Here is a 26,624-nt window from a genome sequence, read left to right on the forward strand (position 1 = left end):
CGGAGAAGATGACTATAGTGGACAGAGGTGGGGGCTGAAACGAACTGACTCAGAATGTGGACATGATAGGAGATGTCAGGACGTGTAACAACAAGATAGACAAGACTGCCAACAAGGTGACGATAGCGAGTGGGATTAGGGAGAGGGTCACCATCAGAGGCACGAAGCTGAACGTTGAGCTCCATGGGAGTCACAAATGTGCGCTCATCACCGAGAGCAGCACGAGCAAGAAGGTCCTGAATATATTTTTCTTGGGAGATGTAGAAGCCATCAGAGGTCGAGGAGATCTCAATTCCAAGAAAATAACGAAGGGGACCAAGATCAGTCATGAGAAACTGATCGTGAAGGCGAGCCTTAACAAAGGCAATGTAATCAGAGTCGTCACCAGTGATGATCATGTCATCAACATAGAGAAGGAGAAGAGTCCGACCATGAGGAGACGTGTGAACAAACAACGCGGGATCATGATCACTGGGCGAGAAACCAGCCGTGGTCACCACAGATGCGAAGCGCTCAAACCAGGCGCGAGGGGCCTATTTGAGACCATATAGGGAGCGGCGAAGTCTACAGACCATACCATCAGGAGCATAGTACCCCGGTGGTGGTTGCATATAAACCTCCTCACGCAACTCGCCATTGAGAAAAGCGTTCTGAACATCAAGTTGAGAGATAGGCCACTGACGAACAGAAGCCACAGCAAGAAGAGTGCGGACAGTGGTCATGTGGGCCACAGGAGCGAATGTCTCATCATAATCGCGCCCCTGCTCCTGCTGAAAACCACGGGCCACAAGACGAGCTTTGTAGCACTCAAGAGAACCATCGGAGCGAGTCTTAAGCTTGTAAACCCACTTGCAGGTGATGAGACGGACACCGGAAGGAAGAGGAACCAGATCCCATGTGCCAGAGCGCTCAAGGGCAGCGAGCTCTTCGGCCATCGCAAGTTGCCATTCAGGCTGAGTCATGGCAGTGCGATAGGAAGTGGGCTCAGTCATAACAGAGAGACCGTACTGATCAGGGGAGTAGCGATCAGGTGGGGGGCGAGGCCGAGCATGGAGGTTGTGAACCGGGGGAGGCGTGAGAGGAGGTGCACTAGAGGTGGAAGGCTTGTCAGAGGAGACATCCTCAGTACGAGATCGACGAGTATAGTGGAGAGGAAACGGTGAGAGAGGGCGACAGACTAGAGAGGAGGGAGGGGGGAGGTGGAGGAGGAGGATGGAGAAGACGGGGTCGGTGGTGAAGGAGAAGGAATGAGAGGTGCCGGAGGAAGAGGTGACACATGAGGCACATAGCAGGGAGTATCGGGAAGGAGAAGGAAAGAAAGGTCGTCCACAGAGAAACTCGAGGAAGAAGAACGTGGGTAGTAAGAACGGGACTCGTCAAAAGTCACACACGCGAGATGCGTAAGCGACGACCCACAGGATCCCAACATCGATAGCCCTTGTGCTCATCACTGTAGCCAAGGAAAACACACTCAACCGACTGAGCAGTCAGTTTGGTGCATTCTCGGGGGGCAAGAAGAACATAGCAGACGCAACCAAACATATGAAGAGCTGAGTAGTCAGGGGAGCGACCAGAGAGACACTCCATAGGAATGCCACCCTGCAGAGCAGTCGATGGCTGAATGTTGATGAGATATGTGGATGCGGAAACAGCCTCAGCCCAGAAATGGGGTGGAAGGGAAGCAACAATCATCAGCGCACGAGCCGTCTCAAACAAATGACGATGCTTGCGCTCGGCAACGCCATTCTGAGCATGAGCACCAGGACAAGAGAACTGGGCAAGAGTACCCTATTCCGTGAGAAAACCACGCAACAGCTGAGAGATATACTCTCCAGCGGAGTTAGCACGAAATGTACGAATGGGCGTGGCAAACTGGGTGTGAACCATGGCAGCAAAACATTTATATATAGGAAGAACCTCGCTATGAGATTTCATGAAGTAGAGCCAAGTGTAGCGAGAGAAATCATCAATAAACAAGACATAGTAGCGATGACCACCTTTCGAATCAAAGGGAGCAGGACCCCAGACATCAGAATGAACTAAGTCAAAAGGACACTGAGATACAGACTCACTAGTAGGATAAGGTAACTGAGTTTGTTTGCCAAGTCTGCAACCATTACAATGTAAGGAGACATCTCCAGATACATACCCTAAGAGGCCCTGACGAACTAAGGAAGATAAGTGAGAGCCACAGATGTAACCAAGGCAATGATGCCACTGCTAGAAGGACACGGGCGAAGAGGCAGCAAGAGCATGAGAGCTGGCAGAAGTGGTGGCAGCGGAAGGAACACAAAACCAGTCAACCTCCCAAAGACCCTCTGACACACGGCGTCGGGGGCCAGCACCAACCAAAGCCTTGGTGCGGTGATCCTGAATGGAGCAAGAGTCGGTATCAAGAATGACACGACAACCAGAATCAGTAAGTTGGGCAGTAGAAAAAAGATTCATGGTAAGGCAAGAAACATGTGAAACACTTGGAACAGAAAAAGATGAAGTGGAAAGAATACCACAACTAGCAACAGGAAGAGATGTGCCATCGGTAGTAAGAACATTAACAGGCGAATCAAGAGGTCGGAGAGAAGACAATGCGGAAGAATCAGAAGACATATGAAAGGAGGCTCCAGAATCCAGAACCCACGAAGATGTACCTGACTGTGTAGATGCCTTTGATGGTGAGTAAGAGGATGCAGTCACAGCAACAGCAGAGCCAGTCGACGAGGAGCCTGAGGAGGCAAGAAGATGCTTCAGGCGAACATTGTCCTGGTCAGTGAGTGACGGAGTCGAGGAAGACATAGGAGGCCCGCTGGAGGAGGAGCGCCTCTGGTCTCGCTTCTTCTCGCGACAATCAGACTCTGGGTGACCTGGCCGGGAGCAGTAACAACAGACGGTGTCACGGCGCGACGTGCCCTTCTCAGCATAAGGAGGACGGCTCACCCCCCCCCTCGAGGAGTCGGTAGGAGCGGCGAAGCAGTGAGGCGAGCAGACGACACAGGAGCCCAGGCAGCCAATACTGATGGAACCAGAAGCAACCCAGCAGAGCGAAGGCGGGTCTCCTCGGCACGAAGCTCATCAAGTATCTCTGAGATAGGAACACGACCACGAGCAAGCAAGTGAGCACGGCGAGGCTCAAACTCAGAGCGGAGATGAGATAAGTACTCATGGACCCTCTGAAACTCCAAGTCAGACCTCGTAGTCTGGCAACAACGGCAAGTACCACAAACAACTGTCCGCAGGGAGTCAAGCTGACGCCAGATGGCAGAGCACTGTGAGTAGAATTCATCAACAGACGAGTCACCCTGCTGAAGAGCATGCTCCTGACGCACTACAGAGAGGTATAGGGCATCACCAGAGGGCTGATAGTGCTGACAAAGGTAGGACCACATCGCTGCAACAATGCCGAGGCCCATGAACTCTGAGGCAAACTGAGGGAGGACACTCGCAGTGAGAACAGCAGCAGCACGAGCATCATCATTGCACCACTGAGTGTAAGCAGATAGATCATCTCGGTAGACAGAAAGAGCATCAGAATATGCGGATACCTGCTGATCATATGCATCAACTGCTGTGTCATCCAGAGCCTTGGCTGCATCCCTGTCAGCCTGAGAAGCCTCAGCCGCAAGCACCGGGGGCACTAGGGGAACAGGAGCAACCGGAGCAACAGGGCAGGGCGGACAGGGGACCTCGCCAGAGAGAACGCCCCACAGCAGAAGACCGCGCATGTGAATACGCATGAAGCCCGCAAACTCGGCATAGTTGGTGCCATCGAATATCACCGAGCACCGGGGAACAACGACATAGCCCGAAGGGGACATGAGGTAGCCACTCGGCGCTGCTTTTTTTTTGAAGTCAACCGATCTGGATCGGGATCGAGCAGAAGGACGCTCTCAGGGTGCTCGCTCGAGACAGGGGAATCGGAACGAGCAGAGGCCCGTGCAGCGGCTCGAGCAGAGGGGAGGAACCGAGCGAGAGGAGCCCCAGTCGCTGGAGCCGAGGGCAGCCTGGCACCTCACCGGCCGGCAGGGCACGACAGAGGCAGCCCCAACAGCGCAGGCTGGGAGGAGCACTGGCGGCGGCGGGGCGCTTCAGGGAGGCATAGGCCAGGAGGCGGCGGGGCGCAGGCTGGGAGGAGCACCGGCGGCGGTCGGGCGCTATAGTGAGGCAGCAGCAGCGGCCGCGGGCGGAGCAGCCTGTGAGCGGAGGCAGCGCGGGACGGCGCCTACGGGCGGCTGCATGCACGGGCATGAAGCTGGTGGCCGTATCCGCGGCGAGAAGAGCCGCGAGAAGAGCCGGGATGACCGGATCCGCAGCGAGGAGACCTGGCAGTGGATGTATCGGGGGAGGAGCTAGCACGGAGTTGCAGCATGCGGGAGAGAGGGGAACCTAACATCTGATACCATGTTGGATAAACAGCAACTGAACCTTTACCGAGGGCCAAAGGCCAATACATATACAGGTGTGGCAAAGTGCAGAAAAGCCCCTTATATGATGGGGATGTACACAATGAACTATACACATCTAACACACGCAACCATCTTTATTAAAGTATAATGAATAGTGTAGGGTTAGAAAGACATGATTTTGCGCTTTTTTTTGGTGTAGCTTGAACCATAACGTATTTCCTCATGAAAATTTAAGGGGATGTAGTACACATCTCTAGGTTCATGTGTAATTTTTTCAGTTTTTTTGAAACTTTAAGCAAAAACTGTTTTTGTAAAAAAAAATTCAAAAATCCGAGCTTCATGGAGCTCGGGATCCAAAAGCAATTTCCCGACGACCATGTACTATACATTTAGAATTGCAGTGAATTCACATGGACCTAAGGTTTTATGTTGATTTTGTTAAACACATCTTATGTCACGTTACTTGAGATGTCTTGTACCGCACCAGGTGCGTCTTGTACCGCACCAGGTGCACCTAGAGATAGAGATAGACTAGGGTAGTTCAAATATTCTCTCTTGTAATCTACTCTATCTTCTTATCCCTTCTCCTCCAAGTCTCCTGTAATATCTCAACCATCATGTATGCGCCTTCAGGGATCTTGCGCCCCTGCATATAACATGAAACACGTCCCCTCGCACCGAGGTAAGACGTTTCCGCATCTCGCACATGGTAATCAGAGCCATCCTTCTTCCCATCTAGTTTCTCCCTGATTCCAGTCGCACCAAAGAAACATGTCTTCCTCCTCCTGCATATCTCACCTTAGCCTCAGTGGGCAGGTGATCGAGAAACTCTCCCGCACGAATTACGTGCTATGGCGCACACAGATCACACCACAACTTTGTGGCGCCGGTGTCTTCCAGTACGTTGACGGCACCCTACCAGAGCCGAACAAACTTCAAGCCGCCAAGGACAAGGACGGCAAGGACATGTTTGTGCCCAACCCTCTCCACCCCATCTGGGTTCGGGAGGACCAACAGGTGCTTGGCTTCCTGCTGAGCAACCTCTCCAAAGAGGTGCTCGTCACGGTAATCACGGTCACCACGGCACAAGCGCTCTGGACGACGCTGGCAGGCATGTACTCGTCGCAGTCGCTGAGCCGCGTCAATAACATCCATACCTCGCTCATCAACGCACAGAAGGGCAACCAGTCCGCCCCCGCCTACTTCGCCACCATGCGCGGACTCGCGGATGAACTCGCGGCGGCCGGCAAACCCATCCAGGACGACGAGCTGATCTCATACATCCTCCACGGGGTGGATCAGGAGTACCATCCCCTTGTCTCCACCCTCGACGCCCGTGTCAGCCCCGCCTCCCTCGACGAGATCTTCTCGATGCTCAGCAACTTCGACCAACGCATGATGTGTTGGAAATATGCCCTAGAGGCAATAATAAATTGATTATTATTATATTTCCTTGTTCATGATAATCGTTTATTATCCATGCTAGAATTGTATTGATAGGAAACTCAGATACATGTGTGGATACGTAGACAACACCATGTCCCTAGTAAGCCTCTAGTTGACTAGCTCGTTGATCAATAGATGGTTACGGTTTCCTGACCATGGACATTGGATGTCGTTGATAACGGGATCACATCATTAGGAGAATGATGTGATGGACAAGACCCAATCCTAAGCCTAGCACAAGATCATGTAGTTCGTATGCTAAAGCTTTTCTAATGTCAAGTATCATTTCCTTAGACCATGAGATTGTGCAACTCCCGGATACCGTAGGAGTGCTTTGGGTGTTCCAAACGTCACAACGTAACTGGGTGGCTATAAAGGTACACTACGGGTATCTCTGAAAGTGTCTGTTGGGTTGGCACGAATCGAGATTGGGATTTGTCACTCCGTGTAAACGGAGAGGTATCTCTGGGCCCACTCGGTAGGACATCATCATAATGTGCACAATGTGACCAAGGGGTTGATCACGGGATGATGTGTTACGGAACGAGTAAAGAGACTTGCCGGTAACGAGATTGAACAAGGTATCGGTATACCGACGATCGAATCTCGGGCAAGTACCATACCGCTAGACAAAGGGAATTGTATACGGGATTGATTGAGTCCTTGACATCGTGGTTCATCCGATGAGATCATCGTGGAACATGTGGGAGCCAACATGGGTATCCAGATCCCGCTGTTGGTTATTGACCGGAGAACATCTCGGTCATGTCTTCATGTCTCCCGAACCCGTAGGGTCTACACACTTAAGGTTCGATGACGCTAGGGTTATAAAGGAAGTTTGTATGTGGTTACCGAATGTTGTTAGGAGTCCCGGATGAGATCCCGGACGTCACGAGGAGTTTCGGAATGGTCCGGAGGTAAAGATTTATATATAGGAAGTCCTGTTTCGGCCATCGGGACAAGTTTCGGGGTCATCGGTATTGTACCGGGACCACCGGAAGGGTCCCGGGGGCCCACCGGGTGGGGCCACCTGCCCCGGGGGGCCACATGGGCTGTAGGGGGTGCGCCTTGGCCTACATGGGCCAAGGGCACCAGCCCCTAGAGGCCCATGCGCCAAGATATAGGAAAAAGGGGAGAGTCCTAAAGGGGGAAGGCACCTCCGAGGTGCCTTGGGGAGGATGGACTCCTCCCCCCCTCTTAGCCGCACCCTTTCCTTGGAGGAAGGGGCAAGGCTGCGCCTTCCCCCTCTCCCCTGCCCCTATATATAGTGGAGGGGAGGGAGGGCATCCATACCTGAGCCCTTGGCGCCTCCCTCCCTCCCGTGACACCTCCTCCTCTCCCGTAGGTGCTTGGCGAAGCCCTGCAGGATTGCCACGCTCCTCCATCACCACCACTCCGTTGTGCTGCTGCTGGATGGAGTCTTCCTCAACCTCTCCCTCTCTCCTTGCTGGATCAAGGCGTGGGAGACATCGTCGAGCTGTACGTGTGTTGAACGCGGAGGTGCCGTCCGTTCGGCACTAGGATCATCGGTGATCTGAATCACGACGAGTACGACTCCATCAACCCCGTTCACTTGAACGCTTCCGCTTAGCGATCTACAAGGGTATGTAGATGCACTCACCTTTCTACTCGTTGCTGGTCTCTCCATAGATAGATCTTGGTGTTACGTAGGAAAATTTTTGAATTTCTGCTACGTTCCCCAACAGTGGCATCATGAGCTAGGTCTATTGCGTAGATTCTTTGCACGAGTAGAACACAAAGTAGTTGTGGGCGTCGATATTGTTCAATATGCTTGCCGTTACTAGTCTTATCTTGATTCGGCGGCATCGTGGGATGAAGCGGCCCGGACCAACCTTACACGTACGCTTACGTGAGACCGGTTCCACCGACAAACATGCACTAGTTGCATAAGGTGGCTGGCGGGTGTCTGTCTCTCCCACTTTATATCACGTTGTGGTTCATGCGTAGGTAAGAAACGTTCTTGCTAGAAACCCATAGCAGCCACGTAAAACATGCAAACAACAATTAGAGGACGTCTAACTTGTTTTTGCAGGGTATGCTTTGTGATGTGATATGGCCAAGAAGAATGTGATGAATGATATGTGATGTATGAGATTGATCATGTTCTTGTAATAGGATTCACGACTTGCATGTCGATGAGTATGACAACCGGCAGGAGCCATAGGAGTTGTCTTTATTTTTTGTATGACCTGTGTGTCATTGAAGAACGCCATGTAACTTACTTTACTTTATTGCTAAACGCGTTAGCCATAGAAGTAGAAGTAGTCGTTGGCGTGACAACTTCATGAAGACACGATGATGGAGATCATGATGATGGAGATCATGGTGTCATGCCGGTGACGATGATGATCATGGAGCCCCGAAGATGGAGATCAAAAGGAGCAAAGTGATGATGGCCATATCATGTCACTATTTGATTGCATGTGATGTTTATCATGTTTATACATCTTATTTGCTTAGAACGATGGTAGTAAATAAGATGATCCCTTACAACAATTTCAAGAAGTGTTCTCCCCTAACTGTGCACCGTTGCGACAGTTCGCTGTTTCAAAACATCACGTGATGATCGGGTGTTTTATTCAGACGTTCAAATACAACGGGTGTTGACGAGCCTAGCATGTACAGACATGGCCTCGGAACACACGCGAAACACTTAGGGTTAACTTGACGAGCCTAGCATGTACAGACATGGCCTCGGAACACGGAGACCGAAAGGTCGAACATGAGTCGTATAGAAGATACGATCAACATGAAGATGTTCACCGATGATGACTAGTCCGTCTCACGTGGTGATCGGACACGGCCTAGTTTGACTCGGATCATGTAATCACTTAGATGACTAGAGGGATGTCTATCTGAGTGGGAGTTCATAAGATGAACTTGTTTATCCTGAACATAGTCAAAAAGGATTTTGCAAATTATGTCGTAGCTCACGCTATAGTTCTACTGTTTAGATATGTTCCTAGAGAAAAATTAGTTGAAAGTTGATAGTAGCAATTATGCGGACTAGGTCCGTAAACTGAGGATTGTCCTCATTGCTTCATAGAAGGCTTATGTCCTTAATGCACCGCTCAGTGTGTTGAACCTCGAACGTTGTCTGTGGTTGTTGCGAACATCTGACATACACGTTTTGATAACTACGTGATAGTTCAGTTAAACGGTTTAGAGTTGAGGCACCAAAGACGTTTTTGAAACATCGCGAAACATATGAGATGTTTTGAGGGCTAAAATTGGGATTTCAGGCTCGTGCCCATGTCAAGAGGTATAAGACCTCCGATGACTTTCTTAACCTGCAAACTAAGGAGAAAAGCTCAATTGTTGAGCTTGTGCTCAGATTGTCTGAGTACAACAATCATTTGAATCGAGTGGGAGTTGATCTTCCAGATAAGACAGTGATGGTTCTCCAAAGTCATTGCCACCAAGCTGTTAGAGCTTCGTGATGAACTATAACATATCAGGGATAGATATGGTGATCCTTGAGGTACTCGCGATGTTTGACACCGCGAAAGTAGAAATCAAGAAGGAGCATCAATTGTTGATGGTTGGTGAAACCACTAGTTTCAAGAAGGGCAAGGGCAAGAAGGGATACTTCATGAAACGGCAAATCAGCTGCTGCTCTAGTGAAGAAACCCAAGGTAAAACCCAAACCCGAGACTAAGTGCTTCTGTAATAAGGGGAACAACCACTAGAGCAGAATTACCCTAGATACTTGGTAGATAAGAAGGCTGGCAAGGTCGATAGAAGTATATTGGATATACATTATGTTAATGTGTACTTTACTAGTACTCCTAGTAGCACCAGGGTATTAGATACCGGTTCGGTTGCTAAGTGTTAGTAACTCGAAATAAAAGCTACGGAATAAACGGAGACTAGCTAAAGGTGAGCTGACGATACGTGTTGGAAGTTTTTCCAAGCTTGATATGATCAAGCATCGCACGCTCCCTCTACCAAAGAGATTGGTGTTAAACCTAAATAATTGTTATTTGGTGTTTGCGTTGATCATAGACATGATTGGATTACGTCTATCGCAATACGGTTATTCATTTAAGGAGAATAATGGTTACTCTGTTTATTTGAATAATACCTTCAATGGTCTTACACCTAAAATGAATGGTTTATTAAATCTCGATTGTAGTGATACACATGTTCATGCCAAAAGATAGTAATGATAGTACCACCTACTTGTGGCACTGCCACGTAAGTCATATCGGTATAAAACGCATGAAGAAGCTCCATATTGATGGATCTTTGGGCTCACTCGTTTTTGAAAAGTTTGAGACATGCGAACCATGTCTATTGGTGTATATGCATGAAGAAACTCCATGCAAATGGACCGTTTTGACTCACTTGATTTTGAATCACTTGGGACATGCAAATCATACCACATGGGCAAGATGACTGAAAAGCCTCGATTTCAGTAAGATGGAAAAAGAAAGCAACTTGTTGGAAGTAACACATTTTGATGTGTGCAGTCCAATGAGTGTTGAGGCATGCAGTGAATATCGTTATGTTCTTACTTCACAGATGATTCGAGTAGATGTTGAGTATATTTACTTGATGAATCACGAGTCTGAATTATTGAAAGGTTCAAGTAATTTCAGTGTGAAGTTGAAAGATCGTCGTGACAAGAGGATAAAAGATCTATGATATGATCATAGAGATGAATATCTGAATTACGAGTTTGGCACAGAATTAAGACATTGTGGAAATTGTTTCACAACTAATACAGCCTGGAACACCATAGTGTGATGGTGTGTCCGAACATCATAGTTGCACCCTATTGGATATGGTGCGTACCATGATGTCTCTTATCAAATTACCACTACCGTTCATGGGTTAGGCATTAGAGACAACCACATTCACTTTAAAATAGGGCACCACATAATTCCGTTGAGATGACACCGTATGAATTATGGTTTAGAGAAACCTAAGTTGTCGTTTCTTAAAAGTTTGGGGCTGCGACGCTTATATGAAAAGGTTTCAGGTTGATAAGCTTGAACCCAAAGCGGATAAAATGCATCTTCATAGGAAACCCAAAACAGTTGGGTATACCTCCTAATTCAGATCCGAAAGCAATATGAATTGTTTCTAGAATCAGGTCCTTTCTCGAGGAAAGGTTTCTCACGAAAAGTTGAGTGGGAGGATGGTGGAGACTTGATGAGGTTATTGAACCGTCACTTCAACAAGTGTGTAGCAGGGCACAGGAAGTTGTTCCTGTGGCACCTACACCAATTGAAGAGGAAGCTTATGATAGTGATCATGAAGTTTCGGATCAAGTCACTACCGAACCTCGTAGGGTGACAAGGATACGTACTACTTCAGAGTGGTACAGTAATCCTGTCTTGGAAGTCATGTTGCTAGACAACAATGAACCTACGAGCTATGGAGAAGCGATGGTGGGCCCGGATTCCGATAAATGGCTCAAGGCCATAAAACCCGAGAGAGGATCCATGTATGAAAACAAAGTGTAGACTTTGGAAGAACTACTTGATGGTCATAAGGCTGTTAGGTACATATGGATTTTGAAAGGAAGACAGACAATGATGGTAAGTGTCACCATTGAGAAAGCTCGACTTGACGTTAAGATGTTTTTCGACAAGTTCAAGGAGTTGACTACGATGAGACTTTCTCACTCGTAGCGATGCTAAGAGTCTGTTGGAATTATATTAGCAATTACTGCATTATTTATGAAATCTTGCAGATAGGATGTCAAAACATTGTTTCCTCGACGATTCTTGAGGAAAGGTTGTATGTGATACAACCGGAAGGTTTTGTCTATCCTGAAATATGCTAATAAGTATGCAAAGCTCCAGCAATCCTTCTGAGGACTGGAGTGAGCATCTCGGAGTTGGAATGTATGCTTTGATGATGATCAAAGATTTTGGGTGTATACAAAGTTTATGAGAAACTTGTATTTCCAAAGAAGTGAGTGGGAGCACTATAGAATTTCTGATGAGTATATGTTGTTGACATCAGAAATGATGTAGAATTTCTAGAAAGCATATAGGGTTATTTGAAAGGTGTTTTTCAATGGAAAACCTAGATTAAGCTACTTGAACATTGAGCATCAAGATCTATAAGGATAGATCAAAACGCTTAATGGTACTTTCAAATGAGCACATACCTTGACATGATCTTGAAGGTATTCAAGATGGATCAGTCAAAGAAGAAGTTCTTGCCTGAATTGTAAGGTACGAAGTTAAGACTTAAAGCTCGACCACGGCAGAATAGAGAGAAAGGACGAAGGTCGTCCCCTATGCTTAAGACGTAGGTTCTTCAGTATGCTATGCTGTGTACCGCACCTGAAGTGTGCCTTGCCATGAGTCAGTCAAGGGGTACAAGAGTGATCCTAGAATGGCTCACAGGACAGCGGTCAAAGTTATCCTTAGTAACTAGTGGACTAAGGAATTTTCTCGATTATGGAGGTGGTAAAAGAGTTCGTCGTAAAGGTTACGACGATGCAAGCTTGACACCTATCTGGATAGCTCTGAGTAGAGATACCGGATACGTATAATGGAGCAACAATTTAGAATAGCTCCAAGTAGAACAATTATTTGGAATAGCTCCAAATAGAATGTGGTAGCTGCATCTAGGAGATGACATAGAGATTTGTAAAGCACACACGGATCTGAAAGGTTCAGACCTGTTGACTATAACCTCTCTCACAAGCAACATGATCAAACCCAAGACTCTTTGGATGTTGGTCACATGGTGATGTGACCCGTCAGTGTTAATCACATGGTGATGTGAACTAGATTATTGACTCTAGTGCAAGTGGGAGACTGTTGGAAATATGCCCTAGAGGCAATAATAAATTGATTATTATTATATTTCCTTGTTCATGATAATCGTTTATTATCCATGCTAGAATTGTATTGATAGGAAACTCAGATACATGTGTGGATACGTAGACAACACCATGTCCCTAGTAAGCCTCTAGTTGACTAGCTCGTTGATCAATAGATGGTTACGGTTTCCTGACCATGGACATTGGATGTCGTTGATAACGGGATCACATCATTAGGAGAATGATGTGATGGACAAGACCCAATCCTAAGCCTAGCACAAGATCATGTAGTTCGTATGCTAAAGCTTTTCTAATGTCAAGTATCATTTCCTTAGACCATGAGATTGTGCAACTCCCGGATACCGTAGGAGTGCTTTGGGTGTGCCAAACGTCACAACGTAACTGGGTGGCTATAAAGGTACACTACGGGTATCTCTGAAAGTGTCTGTTGGGTTGGCACGAATCGAGATTGGGATTTGTCACTCCGTGTAAACGGAGAGGTATCTCTGGGCCCACTCGGTAGGACATCATCATAATGTGCACAATGTGACCAAGGGGTTGATCACGGGATGATGTGTTACGGAACGAGTAAAGAGACTTGTCGGTAACGAGATTGAACAAGGTATCGGTATACCGACGATCGAATCTCGGGCAAGTACCATACCGCTAGACAAAGGGAATTGTATACGGGATTGATTGAGTCCTTGACATCGTGGTTCATCCGATGAGATCATCGTGGAACATGTGGGAGCCAACATGGGTATCCAGATCCCGCTGTTGGTTATTGACCGGAGAACATCTCGGTCATGTCTGCATGTCTCCCGAACCCGTAGGGTCTACACACTTAAGGTTCGATGACGCTAGGGTTATAAAGGAAGTTTGTATGTGGTTACCGAATGTTGTTAGGAGTCCCGGATGAGATCCCGGACGTCACGAGGAGTTCCGGAATGGTCCGGAGGTAAAGATTTATATATAGGAAGTCCTGTTTCGGCCATCGGGACAAGTTTCGGGGTCATCGGTATTGTACCGGGACCACCGGAAGGGTCCCGGGGGCCCACCGGGTGGGGCCACCTGCCCCAGGGGGCCACATGGGCTGTAGGGGGTGCGCCTTGGCCTACATGGGCCAAGGGCACCAGCCCCTAGAGGCCCATGCGCCAAGATATAGGAAAAAGGGGAGAGTCCTAAAGGGGGAAGGCACCTCCGAGGTGCCTTGGGGAGGATGGACTCCTCCCCCCCTCTTAGCCGCACCCTTTCCTTGGAGGAAGGGGAAAGGCTGCGCCTTCCCCCTCTCCCCTGCCCCTATATATAGTGGAGGGGAGGGAGGGCATCCATACCTGAGCCCTTGGCGCCTCCCTCCCTCCCGTGACACCTCCTCCTCTCCCGTAGGTGCTTGGCGAAGCCCTGCAGGATTGCCACGCTCCTCCATCACCACCACGCTGTTGTGCTGCTGCTGGATGGAGTCTTCCTCAACCTCTCCCTCTCTCCTTGCTGGATCAAGGCGTGGGAGACATCGTCGAGCTGTACGTGTGTTGAACGCGGAGGTGCCGTCCGTTCGGCACTAGGATCATCGGTGATCTGAATCACGACGAGTACGACTCCATCAACCCCGTTCACTTGAACGCTTCCGCTTAGCGATCTACAAGGGTATGTAGATGCACTCACCTTTCTACTCGTTGCTGGTCTCTCCATAGATAGATCTTGGTGTTACGTAGGAAAATTTTTGAATTTCTGCTACGTTCCCCAACATGATGCACTTCCAAAACTCCGGCGGCGGCGGCTTCAAGTCCTCAGACAATCTTGCTACTCGTGACCGCGGCGGTGGCTCTCGCTATCGTGGATGTGGCAAGGGCAGGGCTGGTGGCGCTAGAACCAGCAGCAATGGTGGAACCAGTGGTGGTGGCGCCCGTGGCAACCGGGGTCGCCGCGGCAGCGGCTCTGGCCGCACACATCCGGACTCCCCATGCTGTCAAATTTGTGGCAAACCAGGCCACACCTCCAAGGACTGCTGGTACCAATATGATGAAGATGAGGACGACTCTCAAGATGATGACAAGATCGCTGCGGTGGCAGATGGATCCTACGGCGTCGACACCAACTGGTACCTCGACAGTGGTGCCACCAACCATCTCACTGGAGAGCTCGAGAAGGTGACCCTCCGTGAGAAGTACCACGACAAGGATCAAATCCACACTAACGATGGTGCAGGTATGAGCATCAGCAACATTGGTCATTCTGTTATACATACCCCTCATCGTAAGATTCATCTTAGAATTTTTTTGCATGTCCCTAGTGCCAACAAAAACCTCCTTTCCGTTCATAGAATTACTCTTGACAATCATGTCTTCATTGAATTTCATCCTTTTTTTCTTCTTGATCAAGGATCTGGCCACGAGGAAAACTCTCTATCGAGGTAGATGTGTTCGAGGGCTCTACCCGTTCCTTCCGGAGTTTAGAAGACAAAATAAACAAGCCTATGGTGTTGTCAAGATTTCTTCAACACGGTGGCACGATCGTCTAGGACATGCTTCATTTTCTTTAGTTGAACGCTTGCTTAGGAAAAATAAGCTCCCGTTTGTTGGTGAGCGTCATGTTGAAACTATTTGTGATTCATGCCAAAGAGCAAAAAGTCATCAATTGCCTTATCCCGTCTCTACCAGTGTTTCTACTCAACCACTTCAATTAATTTTCTCAGATGTTTGGGGTCCTGCCCCTAGCTCAGTTGGTAGACACACATATTACGTTAGTTTTATTGATGACTATAGCAAGTTCTCTTGGATCTATCTTCTCAAGAAACGATCCGAAGTTTTTCAAGTCTTTCAAAATTTCCAAGCACTTGTCGAATGGAAATTTGATCGCAAAATTCTTGCGGTACAATCTGATTGGGGAGGGGAATACGAAAAGTTGAATTCCTTCTTCCAAACTCTTGGCATATCTCACCATGTTTCCTGCCCTCACGCACACCAACAAAACGGCTCTGCCGAGCGCAAGCACCGTCACATAGTTGAGGTGGGTCTTGCCCTACTAGCCGGTGCTTCTATGCCCCTTAAGTTTTGGGATGAAGCGTTTCTTACTGCTGTTCACATTATCAACATGCTCCCTAGTCGTGTCATAAACAATGAAACTCCCATGGAACGACTTCTTCACACCAAACCAGACTACAAGTCCCTTCGTGTTTTTGGGTGTGCGTGTTGGCCCAATCTTCGTCCCCACAACAATCGAAAACTAATGTTTTGATCAAAACAGTGTGTCTTCCTAGGGTATAGCGCTCAACACAAGGGTGTAAAATGCCTTGATGTCTCCTCTGGTCGTGTATACGTTTCCCGTGATGTCATTTTTGACGAGACCAAGTTTCCTTTTGCTCACCTTCACCCCAATGCGGGTGCACTCCTCCGAAAAGAAATTCTGCTTCTTCCTTCTCATCTCACTAGCTTTGATCACGGGGGTGATAATGGTAATGATCAACTATTGACTGACCCTCTTAATACCATGTATGAGCATGATGATGATGCAGGAGAAAGCAGGGAAAAAACGGCAGTCAAAACGATGAAGAAATACGCCCTACAGGGCCATATTTCATGTGTCACGGCGAGGGGAGCAAATCCCCCTCGGGATCCGTCTCGTCAGCCGCAGCATCGCCCTTGGGATCGACGCACCCAGATGTGGCAGGTGGATCAGGCGGATCCGCCTTAGACTCCGCGTCAGCTGAATCAGGCGCGATCCGGCGCGGGCCGACACGTGTTGAAAGCGACGTCGAAATGGCCCCGCGGCGCACTGTGGCTGGGGGACACATCTCCTCTGCTCCGCGCCAATCAGGAGATGCCAGGTGGCGTGATGCCACTGGGTCCGTGGTGGCTCGGTTTCCGCCGCAGCCAGTCTGCTACAAGCGGCGGGACGTGCGCCATCCGACAGCTGCGGGTTCGATCGGCGCGGGATCCCGCGCTGATACACTACCCACGCCGTCCTGCGCCAATGATGAGGTGTGTCGGGCGCGACAGCTGGGTCAGGTGGATCCACCTCGAAGTCTGGTGATGGGATTTTCTGTGCCGGCTGTGACGCCTGTAACTTCGCCCACGTCCTCATCTGCCATAGAGGATCCGGCGCAGGTGGATCCAGTCGCTGCAACTACTCCAGCTTCTGCCATAGGATCTTCTGCGGCAAAAACAGCAGCCACAACATCTCCATGTCGCACACGACTGCAAAAAGGGGTAATGAAACCTGTAAACTACAAGCATGTTACAAAATATGGCATGGTATGTTCTATAGGTGAACCTGGTGAACCTCATAATCTTGAGGAAGCCTTGAGCGATGAAAAGTGGAAAAAGGCAATGAATGAGGAATTTGTGGCACTACAGAAGAATAAAACATGGCATTTGGTTCCTCCTCAGCAAGGTAAAAATCTCATCGACTGCAAGTGGGTCTTTAGAATTAAGAGAAAGTCAGATGGAACCATTGACCGGTACAAAGCAAGATTAGTTGCAAAAGGGTTCAAACAATGGCATGGCATAGACTATGAGGACACATTTAGTCCTGTTGTAAAAGCTGCTACTATTCGCTTTGTTTTGTCCATTGCTGTTTCCAGGGGCTGGAATCTCAGGCAACTAGATGTACATAACGTGTTTCTCCATGGTGTTCTGGAAGAGGAAGTGTACATGAAGCAACCTCCTGGGTTTGTGAACAAAAATGTTCCCTCTTACATATGCAAACTTGACAAATCACTTTATGGGCTGAAGCAAGCCCCACGAGCATGGTATTCATGTCTCAGTCACAAAATGCAACAACTTGGTTTTGTCCCTTCTAAGTCTGACACCTCACTATTCATTTACAACAAGCACAATATACACATATTTGTGCTCATATATGTTGATGATATAATTGTCACAAGCTCATCAGATGAGGCTGTCACAGGGCTCTTGAAAGATCTCAGCACAGAGTTTGCCCTCAAGGATCTTGGAGATTTGCATTATTTCCTAGGGATTGAGGTGAAGAAACATGAGGATGGACTTCATCTCTCTCAGGAGAAGTATGCGGCAGATCTAGTAAAGAAGGCAGGTCTACAAAGTTGTAAGCCCTCACCCACTCCTATGTCAAGTTCAGAAAAGATATCTCTCACAGAAGGACATCTTTTGAGTCCAGATGATAGCACAAAGTATAGAAGTCTAGTGGGTGCACTTCAATATCTTACACTTACTAGACCTGATATTTCATTTGCTGTCAACAAAGTCTGTCAGTTTCTTCATGCACCCACTTCTGTTCACCTGACTGCTGCTAAACGTGTTGTTCGATATGTCAAGAATACTGCCAATATTGGTCTGAATTTCAGCAAGTCATCCTCTACACTTGTAAGTGCTTTTTCAGACCCTGACTGGGCAGGTTGCTTGGATGATAGAAGGTCCACTGGTGGTTTTGCAATTTTCTTTGGCCCAAACTTGATATCCTGGTGTGCAAGAAAACAAGCCACAGTTTCTAGGTCCAGTACAGAGGCAGAGTATAAGGCACTGGCAAATGCCACAGCTGAGGTCATATGGGTACAATCCATGTTAAGAGAACTTGGTATCCGAAGTAGTCAAGTTCCCTGTTTATGGTGTGATAACTTGGGTGCCACATACTTATCTGCAAATCCAGTCTTTCATGCCAGAACAAAACATATTGAGATAGACTTTCATTTTGTGAGAGAAATGGTTGCCAAGAAGCAACTTCAGATTCAGTTTGTGCATTCCAGAGATCAAATTGCGGATGGATTCACAAAACCGTTACCTACAAGAAGTTTTGGAGAGTTTAAACATAATCTCAACTTGATGAAGTTGTGATTAAGGGAGGGTGTTAAACACATCTTATGTCACGTTACTTGAGATGTCTTGTACCGCACCAGATGCACCTAGAGATAGAGATAGACTAGGGTAGTTCAAATATTCTCTCTTGTAATCTACTCTATCTTCTTATCCCTTCTCCTCCAAGTCTCCTGTAATATCTCAACCATCATGTATGCGCCTTCAGGGATCTTGCGCCCCTGCATATAACATGAAACACGTCCCCTCGCACCGAGGTAAGACGTTTCCGCATCTCGCACAGATTTATCTCTAAGGAGTTGGTTTCGCTTCTTTTCTCAACCCGTGTTGTTTCCGAATATAAAATATTAGCTAGATGAGGTTTCTTGCGCGAGTTATATAAAGAATCATGGTTGCAGTAAAAATGATAAAAGTCCAAATCCTACTTACAAATTTTGTAACGCACAACCTGGCCACATATCATTGCATTTTTATTTTTTACTCCACTTATTCACGGTATAAAATATTTCCCCTGATAGCGAGCTCAATAGCTATATGTGACTGGTTCTTTTTGTCAAACTGGGGACTGGAACTTGTGAACATCTAGAAGCAGGAATATTGTTCTTTGACTTACCCTGGGTACGGTACTACGAAGTCGGTACGATTTCTCGTCGGTAACGGTAAGCATTTGCAAGTTGGTGAATGAGCATGCATGTACTGAGCTCCTCAGTCCTCTCCTACAATTTTAGTTTAATTTGCCACCACAGCAATTGCCTTGGTTTTCCTTCCCACAGTACGATACGATGACGACGATGATTGCAACGCGTATGGCTATTATTTTCGCCCATGTTATCTTCAACTATCTGAAATTCTTCACAAGACTTGTGTTAATTAATTGTCTTTGGAGTCGTTACTTGCCAGTCTTCTTTAGGACTGCCCTTATAACAAACTAGTAAATTGATAGGACGAGCGTTAGCAGCCAGGTATATGCCATTCAATTCAGGGAGTGCATATTTTTCCAGCAAAGTCAGAAGCAGGGAGTAGGTGTTGCTGTATTGTATCAGAAAACCAATTGATTGATAAGTACAGTAGCATATAGTATCTCGTTCCGGTGCTGTGTGTCAGCATGCGTGCATGCATACTGCCTTAGCTAAAGCTCGAACAACAAGGGCGATCAAGCTCTTAACAAAGGGTGTTTAATTATTTATTATGGATCAATTATTGGAGCCAACAATTACAGTATCATCATATGTAGTAAATGGACCGAACATTTCCGCATATAATTTCCCCCTATACATATCAAGCATAGCAACCAGTTTTCTTCACCATAGTTACAGCTTACAGCTAATTAATCAACTTCAATTGCTGGTAGAAAAGAGCAGCATTATATTATATGTAGATGCTTTGTTTTCTTCTCTCTTCACAGCCTCGAGTGGTTCTGGTATTGCTCCATGAATGAGTCGTTGAACTTCTTGAAGCTCGACATGATCGCCGGCATGTCCTCCTCCGCGGGCAGGATCGTCGTCCTCAGATGGAACACCCTGCAAATTGTTCAACATCATAAAGTGCAATCTTATTACTGAGCAAGGACAAACGGTGATTGGTTCTGCAGTAAAAAAATATGATCAGGATGATGGTGATGAACAGGAGGACTGGTTTCCTACAATGGTTCAACCAAGATGGGAATGGGCTGACGTCACCCAGCCCGCCCAAAATTTCCAGTCCAATGGGTCTTTTGGGTCGGCTTCGTGTGGAAACAGGGCTAGCGGAGTCGATCCTCATCGGCCCATCAGGATGAGTGGGTTGACCCAGATTTGGTTGCCCAGGGCTGTAGTATGCCGTTATGATAGTATATACCTTTGCAAGGGTTGTTAGGCTTGTGCTTATAGGAAAGTTTCAAACTATTGACCCAAGATTGCTTTTGTTCCAGAAATGCAAATATGCTAAGTTGTGGACTTGTGGTGCTAACATCTTCATGGTAGTAATAGAAACCAAGTCCAGGCTGGAGCAGGCCAGCCCATTCCCATTCTTATTAGGTTCATAATTATCATAAGCCCAAAGTGCAGTGACAGTTTCCATGTGTATCACAACACTGATGATGGACCACTGTTCTCATATGCCCAGTTTATCATGCTTCACTTCTACTCCCTCCATTCCTACATATAAGCCTTTTTAGAGATTCCAATACAGACTATATACGGAGCAAAATGAGTGAATCTACACTCTAAAATGCGTCTATATACATCCGTATGTGGTCCATATTGAAATCTAAGGTCTTATATTTAGAAACGGAGGGAGTAGCTAGGATCTGTTACACCTTGTAACTAAAAAAAACATTAAAACAATAACTGATGATATCAGAAAAGCACTTACCCTTCTTTCTGACCAAAACCTGAGCCTGGAACAGTGGAAATTCCAGTGGCTTCCAGAAGCTTGAGGCAGTAGTAAACATCAGGCGCTTTGCCAGCGCTTTTGGCTACATCCATAGCTCTTTGCGGCAGGCGTATTTGCGGGAAAGAATACATAGCTCCTGCAAAAGCATAATAGCATATAACATCAGAGAGAAGCTTCTTTGTCATTGAAAAATATGCATTTCGGCGTATTTGCAGGAAAGAATACATAGCTCCTGCTACAGATAATAGCCAGACAAAAATATGCAGTTTAGAGCTTTTATGTTACCTTCTGTGAAATTGCAGACAACATTTCGGCAACTATTGAAACCGTCTGTCATTATTTGTGCCCTCCTCCTCAAAGATTCAAGGATAGACTTACTGCAACGTCGGTTTGAGGCATGTTAGTACCAGCTAACACGCTAATGTTCTTTCATATGGGAAGTGAGGCATATAGTAAGAAATACGAAGGGCGGTGTTTTTAACCTTTCAGCAGAATACTTCAGGTACGAGATGTCTCCAGGTTTAGGAGGGTTCACCATAAGCCCCATCTGCAAATTAAAGAATCAGAACCATTGTATAACTTCTTAAAATAAAGCAAGATAACTGCAAAAAAAAAGTATGCTGATCACAACACAGAATACAACAGTGAAAACGAGGTTCTGATTTTCAAGAATTCCAATAGTAGTTCATGGATTGCCTCCTCCTACCCCCACCCCGCCCAAGCAAAAACAACAACAGAATCATTAAACTTTGTTTCACTTACAAAGATCTGCCCAGGAACATTTGGACTCAGCGCGATTGATGCAACCTTATAAATCTCGTCGACAGTCTGTCAGAACAAACAGAAGAGCAATTTGATTATGGGTATTTAAGAAAGTACTCCCTCTGTCCGGAAATACTTGTCGTAGAAATGGATACAAATGGATGTATCTAGAACTAAAATACATCTAGATACATCCATTCCTTGGACAAGTATTTCTGGATGGAGGGAGTATGTGTTACCATCCAAGCTTTAGTGTAAACGTTTGTACAATGGAATAAAGTGCCATCCTTATTTATGTGACTTGTCTTATTTACACGTTCAATCTCAACTTTCAAAGCTTTGAGGTTGGACACAGCTAGCAGCTGTAAATGAACCTCGAGGGACTGGTGACATACATATAACTCCAACATGCATTGTTCATTACCCAACAGTTTTGGGGGTATCCACAAAGTGCACTCCATTAATAAAAGGAATATGTTGGTGCAACAAATGTAATTGCAACAACCTAGCTAGTACAGGATGGGTTTAGTGGATCATATTGCACATTGTAGTATATACACAACTGTACTGCTAAGAAAGAACAATAGCAAGTCCAGGAAATTCTGATGCAGTTTTTTTTTTTGCAATAATACATGAATTATGTAAAATCTTATTTATATATGTATTTCGTTTTTTTATAGCTGCATTCTTCATACATAGTAGTAAGTAACTTGTTCATAATCTTTAAGATAAATCATAAATTCTGTAGTAGAATGTTACCTTGGGAGGAATATTTGTCATTTCAAAGTACCCACCACGTTGTCCACACTCTCCCCAATATCCTTTGGACACAGTATGGAAAGAAATCAGCTGAACTTCCCTGCTTACTGGAGGACCCATGTCAAACATAACCTAGAACATGTTGAGAAAGGCCATTGTGGTCAGCGCAATTGATATTTGAGAAAAAATATCCGATTATCTTTCAGTGTAACACAGCACGAGCCTAATCTCTTGTAGTAGTTTCTCGGCGTGCGGAAGCAAGTACTTGTCAATATGTGTTACTTAAGGGCAACTTAGAGTGCTCACTAGATTATAGACTTGTCACATGAAAACTATAAGCTTGAGTGAAGCTGTAACCATCGGTACCTTTCTTGCACTTATAAACGGACGCTCATCTTGATAAACATTCTGTTGATAAACTTCATCTGCAAGCAGAACCAAGTTTTCCTGATAGCAGAAGTTCAAAAGTTCCCTAATATTTGCTTCACTTAGGCATTGACCAGTAGGGTTTCCTGGGTTTATTATCACCATTGCTCGAACCTAGATTGGAGGGAAAAAAAATCATCAGAGCTAAATACAACTAGTATACATTAAGGATAACAATTTTATATAAGCAGCATGACTACAACTATATAGAAAGAAGAAGAAAATCATGAACTATGAGAAGGTGAAACAAATTACACTGTCAAACACAAAACATCCAACAAACAATTTTACAAGTGTTTGTTTCTTCAAGCTAACTATTAGACTACTGATCTTTCTTCCCAAGAGTTAGTAGAGGTTTTAGTGTAGAGACTGAAGATAGGCAAGGGTCTGATTGCAGAGAAGACAAGCATAGCATTCTAGTTGGATAAAAATAATACGTAATCCCCTAATTGGTTACATCTAGTATTTCTGATGAGTATGGAAGACAGTATGAAATATACATGCTAACTCCTAAACTATAAAACACTTACAGTGATTCCCTTTGACCGTGCTTCTGCAACTGATTGCCGGGTACTGACAAGATCAAGTCCCCAGTTAGCCTCTTCTTCCAAATAATACGGGACAAGAGAACCACCAAAGAGGGAAATAGCAGCAGAATAAAGCGGGTATTGTGGAACAGGGACCAAAATCTGCCAAGAAAGATACATGCATCTCAACCACATTGGGTTTATTTACACTTAATCTTAAGTAAGATTCTGGGGGAAAGATACGGCTTTCAAGGATAACCATACCCCGTCCCTCTCGTTTCTGATAATGGCGTTGAGCATTTGCATCACACCTTTGCTGGCACCATCAGTGAGGTAGATAAGCTCTGGATCACTGCAATAAGTAGATCATACAATACAATACCAGTGTGAGGAGGGAGGAAGGCTGACCAGAAAAACTGAGATGTGCAAGTAGATAGGATATTTTCATCGGCGCTCTTGTTCAGTCTGACCTTGGATACCCATCACGCCTCTGAATGAACTCGGCAACTTCCTGCCTAACCCCAGGGATACCTCGGGAGTCACTGTAAGCACCTGATGAGATAGATTACAAGTTGTGTCAGTCAAACACACACACGCACACACGCATATAGAATATATACGTAAGACTACAGAAACAATGGAACATAGTACTGTAATACATGAGTGAGTAGATAAAAGTGGATAATTATTTGTTATGTGAAGAAATTAAAAAATAGTCAGCTCTGCATTTGTTATCCACTTCCACTTGCATGCATATATATGGAGTAAAAAAAAGGCACAAGTGTGAGTGCCTGAAGAAAACCTAGAAACATCCTGGATTAGGAGTAGTAGAAAAGAAGGGATGGATTTTGGGCGGACGAGAATATGTTTTACCTAAACCGCCGGGTGCGAGGGAGAGGTAGTGCTTGGCCCTCGCGATGGCATCGGCGGGGAAGATGAGGCCGACGTTGGGATCATCGAGCAGGAATGGAGCCTGGCAGAGCGCCACCACCTGCGCACCGAAAGGACAAGTAAGCAGACCCACCAACCTCCAATCAATCCTGTTTCCTAGGTTGGTGAAGAGAAGAAGAGGATACGAACCTGGCGGGGGAAGGTGAGTGGCTTCTGGCCGAGGGCGTGCGGGTTGCCGACGTTGGTGAAGATGATCCTCTTGCCCTCCTTCTGGAGCTCGGAGGCGCGGAGGTAGAGCTCCCCGCGCACGGCGTACTGCACCTTCTTGACGTTCTCGTTGAGCTCCTCGTAGTCCAGGGCCTTCCTCCCCATCATCTCCTCGTCTTCTCCGGACGGAGGCAGATCCCTCGTGCGCCGCCGCGGAGGGGAAAGGTGGGTGTGGGGGGTGATGTGGAGAAGAAGGGAACCAAGAAACAGGGGAGCAGGTGGGAATTTGTAGTGTAATGGCAGGGCAGAGGCAGCGAGATTCCTTGTCGCGTTGCTGGGCGTGCGCACTGCAGATTAATCAAGCGCGGATAATGTGGAGGAGACGAGACGGCATCCGCTCAATTTTCCTGCGCACCAAAGAGAATGAGATTTGCGCCCCGAAATTGAGTGGGGAAAGGACTAGGAACTCGGGCTGGAGATAAGAGCGGGAATGGCCACAGGTTGGGTTATCACCTCGCCTGCGGTGGACAAGGAACAAGCTCCTCTTGCCTGCCCGCCTGCCTGCCCCTTGGCACCTGGAGGGGAGCGCAATAATGCAGCAGCAGCAGCAGCAATTCTCTTCCTTGTCTCCATCCATCCATCTATCTATCCATCTTCACACACGTAACTGGCTCTGCTTTGTTCTCCGTAGGATAGGAAAGATGCAAAATGGTGCTAGTAAATTGTTTCAGCTTCACAAAAATAAGACTGAAACAGGGTAGTGTTGAGCATTTGTCTAGGTGCTAGTAAATTGCAACAACACTAGGAACACAAATTCCCCCGTTTGTTTTCATTCTTTGTATCCGCATCCACTGCAAATTCAGAACCAACTAGGGACACAAATTCCCCCGTTTGTTTTCATTCTTTGTATCCACATCCACTGCAAATTCAGAACCAACTAGGGATGGATCATGGTGCTTGCTGAGCTAATGTGGTACTCGTTTTTTTGTTTGTATATATATGCATCTGTTACAAGTTCAGAACTAGGGATAGCTAATCTATACTAGTATCATTTTTCTTTTCAAGTTATATATATAGTACGTACTCGAGAATATGGGTGAAACAAACAGGTTACTGTCCCCTTTGTCTTGTGTTCACTTCATTCATGCGGGTGTTCCATTATGTTGTCCCAAGCTGCTCTTAGGGTATTTCTAACTGATCCCCTAAAAATAGCGGAGTATCCCGCCGAGTAAACCTCCATTAAGTTTTAATCGGTTCTATCCGATCCCCTAAACTTAGCAGAGTAAAATATAAATTTGCATAAATTCAACTTAATTTCAATCGAAATTTGCATGTATTTAAACATAAGTTCAACATGATCTTGACAACCGAACATCAAACATAAATTCAAACTTAAACTACACTAAAAACTACTCATCCTCATCGGTCGTGGTGGAGGTCGAGGCAATGTTTCCTCAATAGGCCACCCTCGATATGACATGGGTCCGGGCCGGTGCCGTCGTTGTCGTAGTCGGGGAAGATGCTCCGCCACTCCTTGACGTCGAACTCCTCTTCCTCGCCGCCCTTCTTGCCCCCCCCCCACTACCAGGAAAGGCCTTGTAGGTGAATGTTGGGGAACATAGCATGCAATTTCAAAAAATTTCCTACGCTCACGCAGATCTATCTAGGAGATGCATAGCAACGAGAGGGGAGAATGTGTCCACATACCCTCGTAGACCGAAAGCGTCTGACAACGTGGTTGATGTAGTCGAACTTCTTCTCGTTCCGACCAATCAAGCACCGAACGTACGACACCTCCGAGTTTTGCACACGTTCAGCTCAATGACGTCCCTCGAACTCTTGATCCAGCAAAGTGTCGAGGGAGAGTTTCGTCAGCACGATGGCATGGTGACGGTGATGGTGAAGTGATCCGCGCAGGGCTTCGCCTAAGCACTACGTGAATATGACCGGAGGAGTAAACTGTGGAGGGGGCGCCGCACACGACTAACAATGTTTGTTGTGTGTTCTAGGCGCCCCTCCCCACATATATATAGGTGGGAGGGGGAGGGGGACAGCCATGTGGCGCCCCAAGTAGGAGGAATCCTACTTTGGGGCCTTGTCCAATTCACCCCCCCCCCCTTACCATATTTTCCGGAGAGGGAAGGAAAGGGGAGAGAGGAGGGAAGGAAGGGGGAGGCCGAATTGCCTCCCCTTCCTTCTCTCTTACCCTTTTCCTTTCCCCTTCCTATTCGGCCAGCAA

At 46.7% G+C, this 26,624-nt stretch overlaps 1 protein-coding gene across 2 annotated transcripts; it reads right to left on the reverse strand.

The window, feature by feature from the left end:
* Window positions 1–19,601: 19,601 nt before the first annotated feature.
* On the reverse strand, window positions 19,602–24,992 carry LOC123045110 (glutamate--glyoxylate aminotransferase 1). Of its 2 annotated transcripts, XM_044468055.1 has the most exons (13): window positions 24,899–24,992; window positions 24,368–24,792; window positions 24,161–24,278; window positions 23,758–23,839; window positions 23,552–23,639; window positions 23,291–23,449; window positions 22,701–22,874; window positions 22,335–22,466; window positions 21,576–21,641; window positions 21,296–21,360; window positions 21,099–21,190; window positions 20,793–20,949; window positions 19,602–19,960 (listed from the first exon to the last, which is right to left on the reverse strand). In XM_044468055.1, the coding sequence occupies exons 2-13, from the start codon at window positions 24,551–24,553 to the stop codon at window positions 19,840–19,842; spliced, it is 1,440 nt and encodes a 479-aa protein (XP_044323990.1). In that variant the 5' UTR covers window positions 24,554–24,792; window positions 24,899–24,992; the 3' UTR covers window positions 19,602–19,839. The 2 variants fall into 2 exon arrangements, with proteins under 2 accessions (XP_044323990.1, XP_044323991.1); XM_044468056.1 differs by lacking the exon at window positions 24,899–24,992 and having other exon boundaries at window positions 24,368–24,846.
* Window positions 24,993–26,624: the final 1,632 nt, after the last annotated feature.

Source organism: Triticum aestivum, chromosome 2B (genome assembly GCF_018294505.1).
Source record: "Triticum aestivum cultivar Chinese Spring chromosome 2B, IWGSC CS RefSeq v2.1, whole genome shotgun sequence".
Classification (NCBI taxonomy): Eukaryota; Viridiplantae; Streptophyta; class Magnoliopsida; order Poales; family Poaceae; genus Triticum; species Triticum aestivum.

Excerpts from the sequence above, each read along its gene's own strand:
- LOC123045110 (XM_044468055.1), bottom strand. The coding sequence starts at position 24,553 with ATGATGGGGAGGAAGGCCCTGGACTACGAGGAGCTCAACGAGAACGTC. Across the intron at positions 23,640-23,757 it reads AGGCGTGATGGGTATCCAAG|TGATCCAGAGCTTATCTACC; the intron begins GTCAGACTGAAC and ends TACTTATTGCAG. Across the intron at positions 22,875-23,290 it reads CACGGTCAAAGGGAATCACT|GTTCGAGCAATGGTGATAAT; the intron begins GTAAGTGTTTTA and ends CCTCCAATCTAG.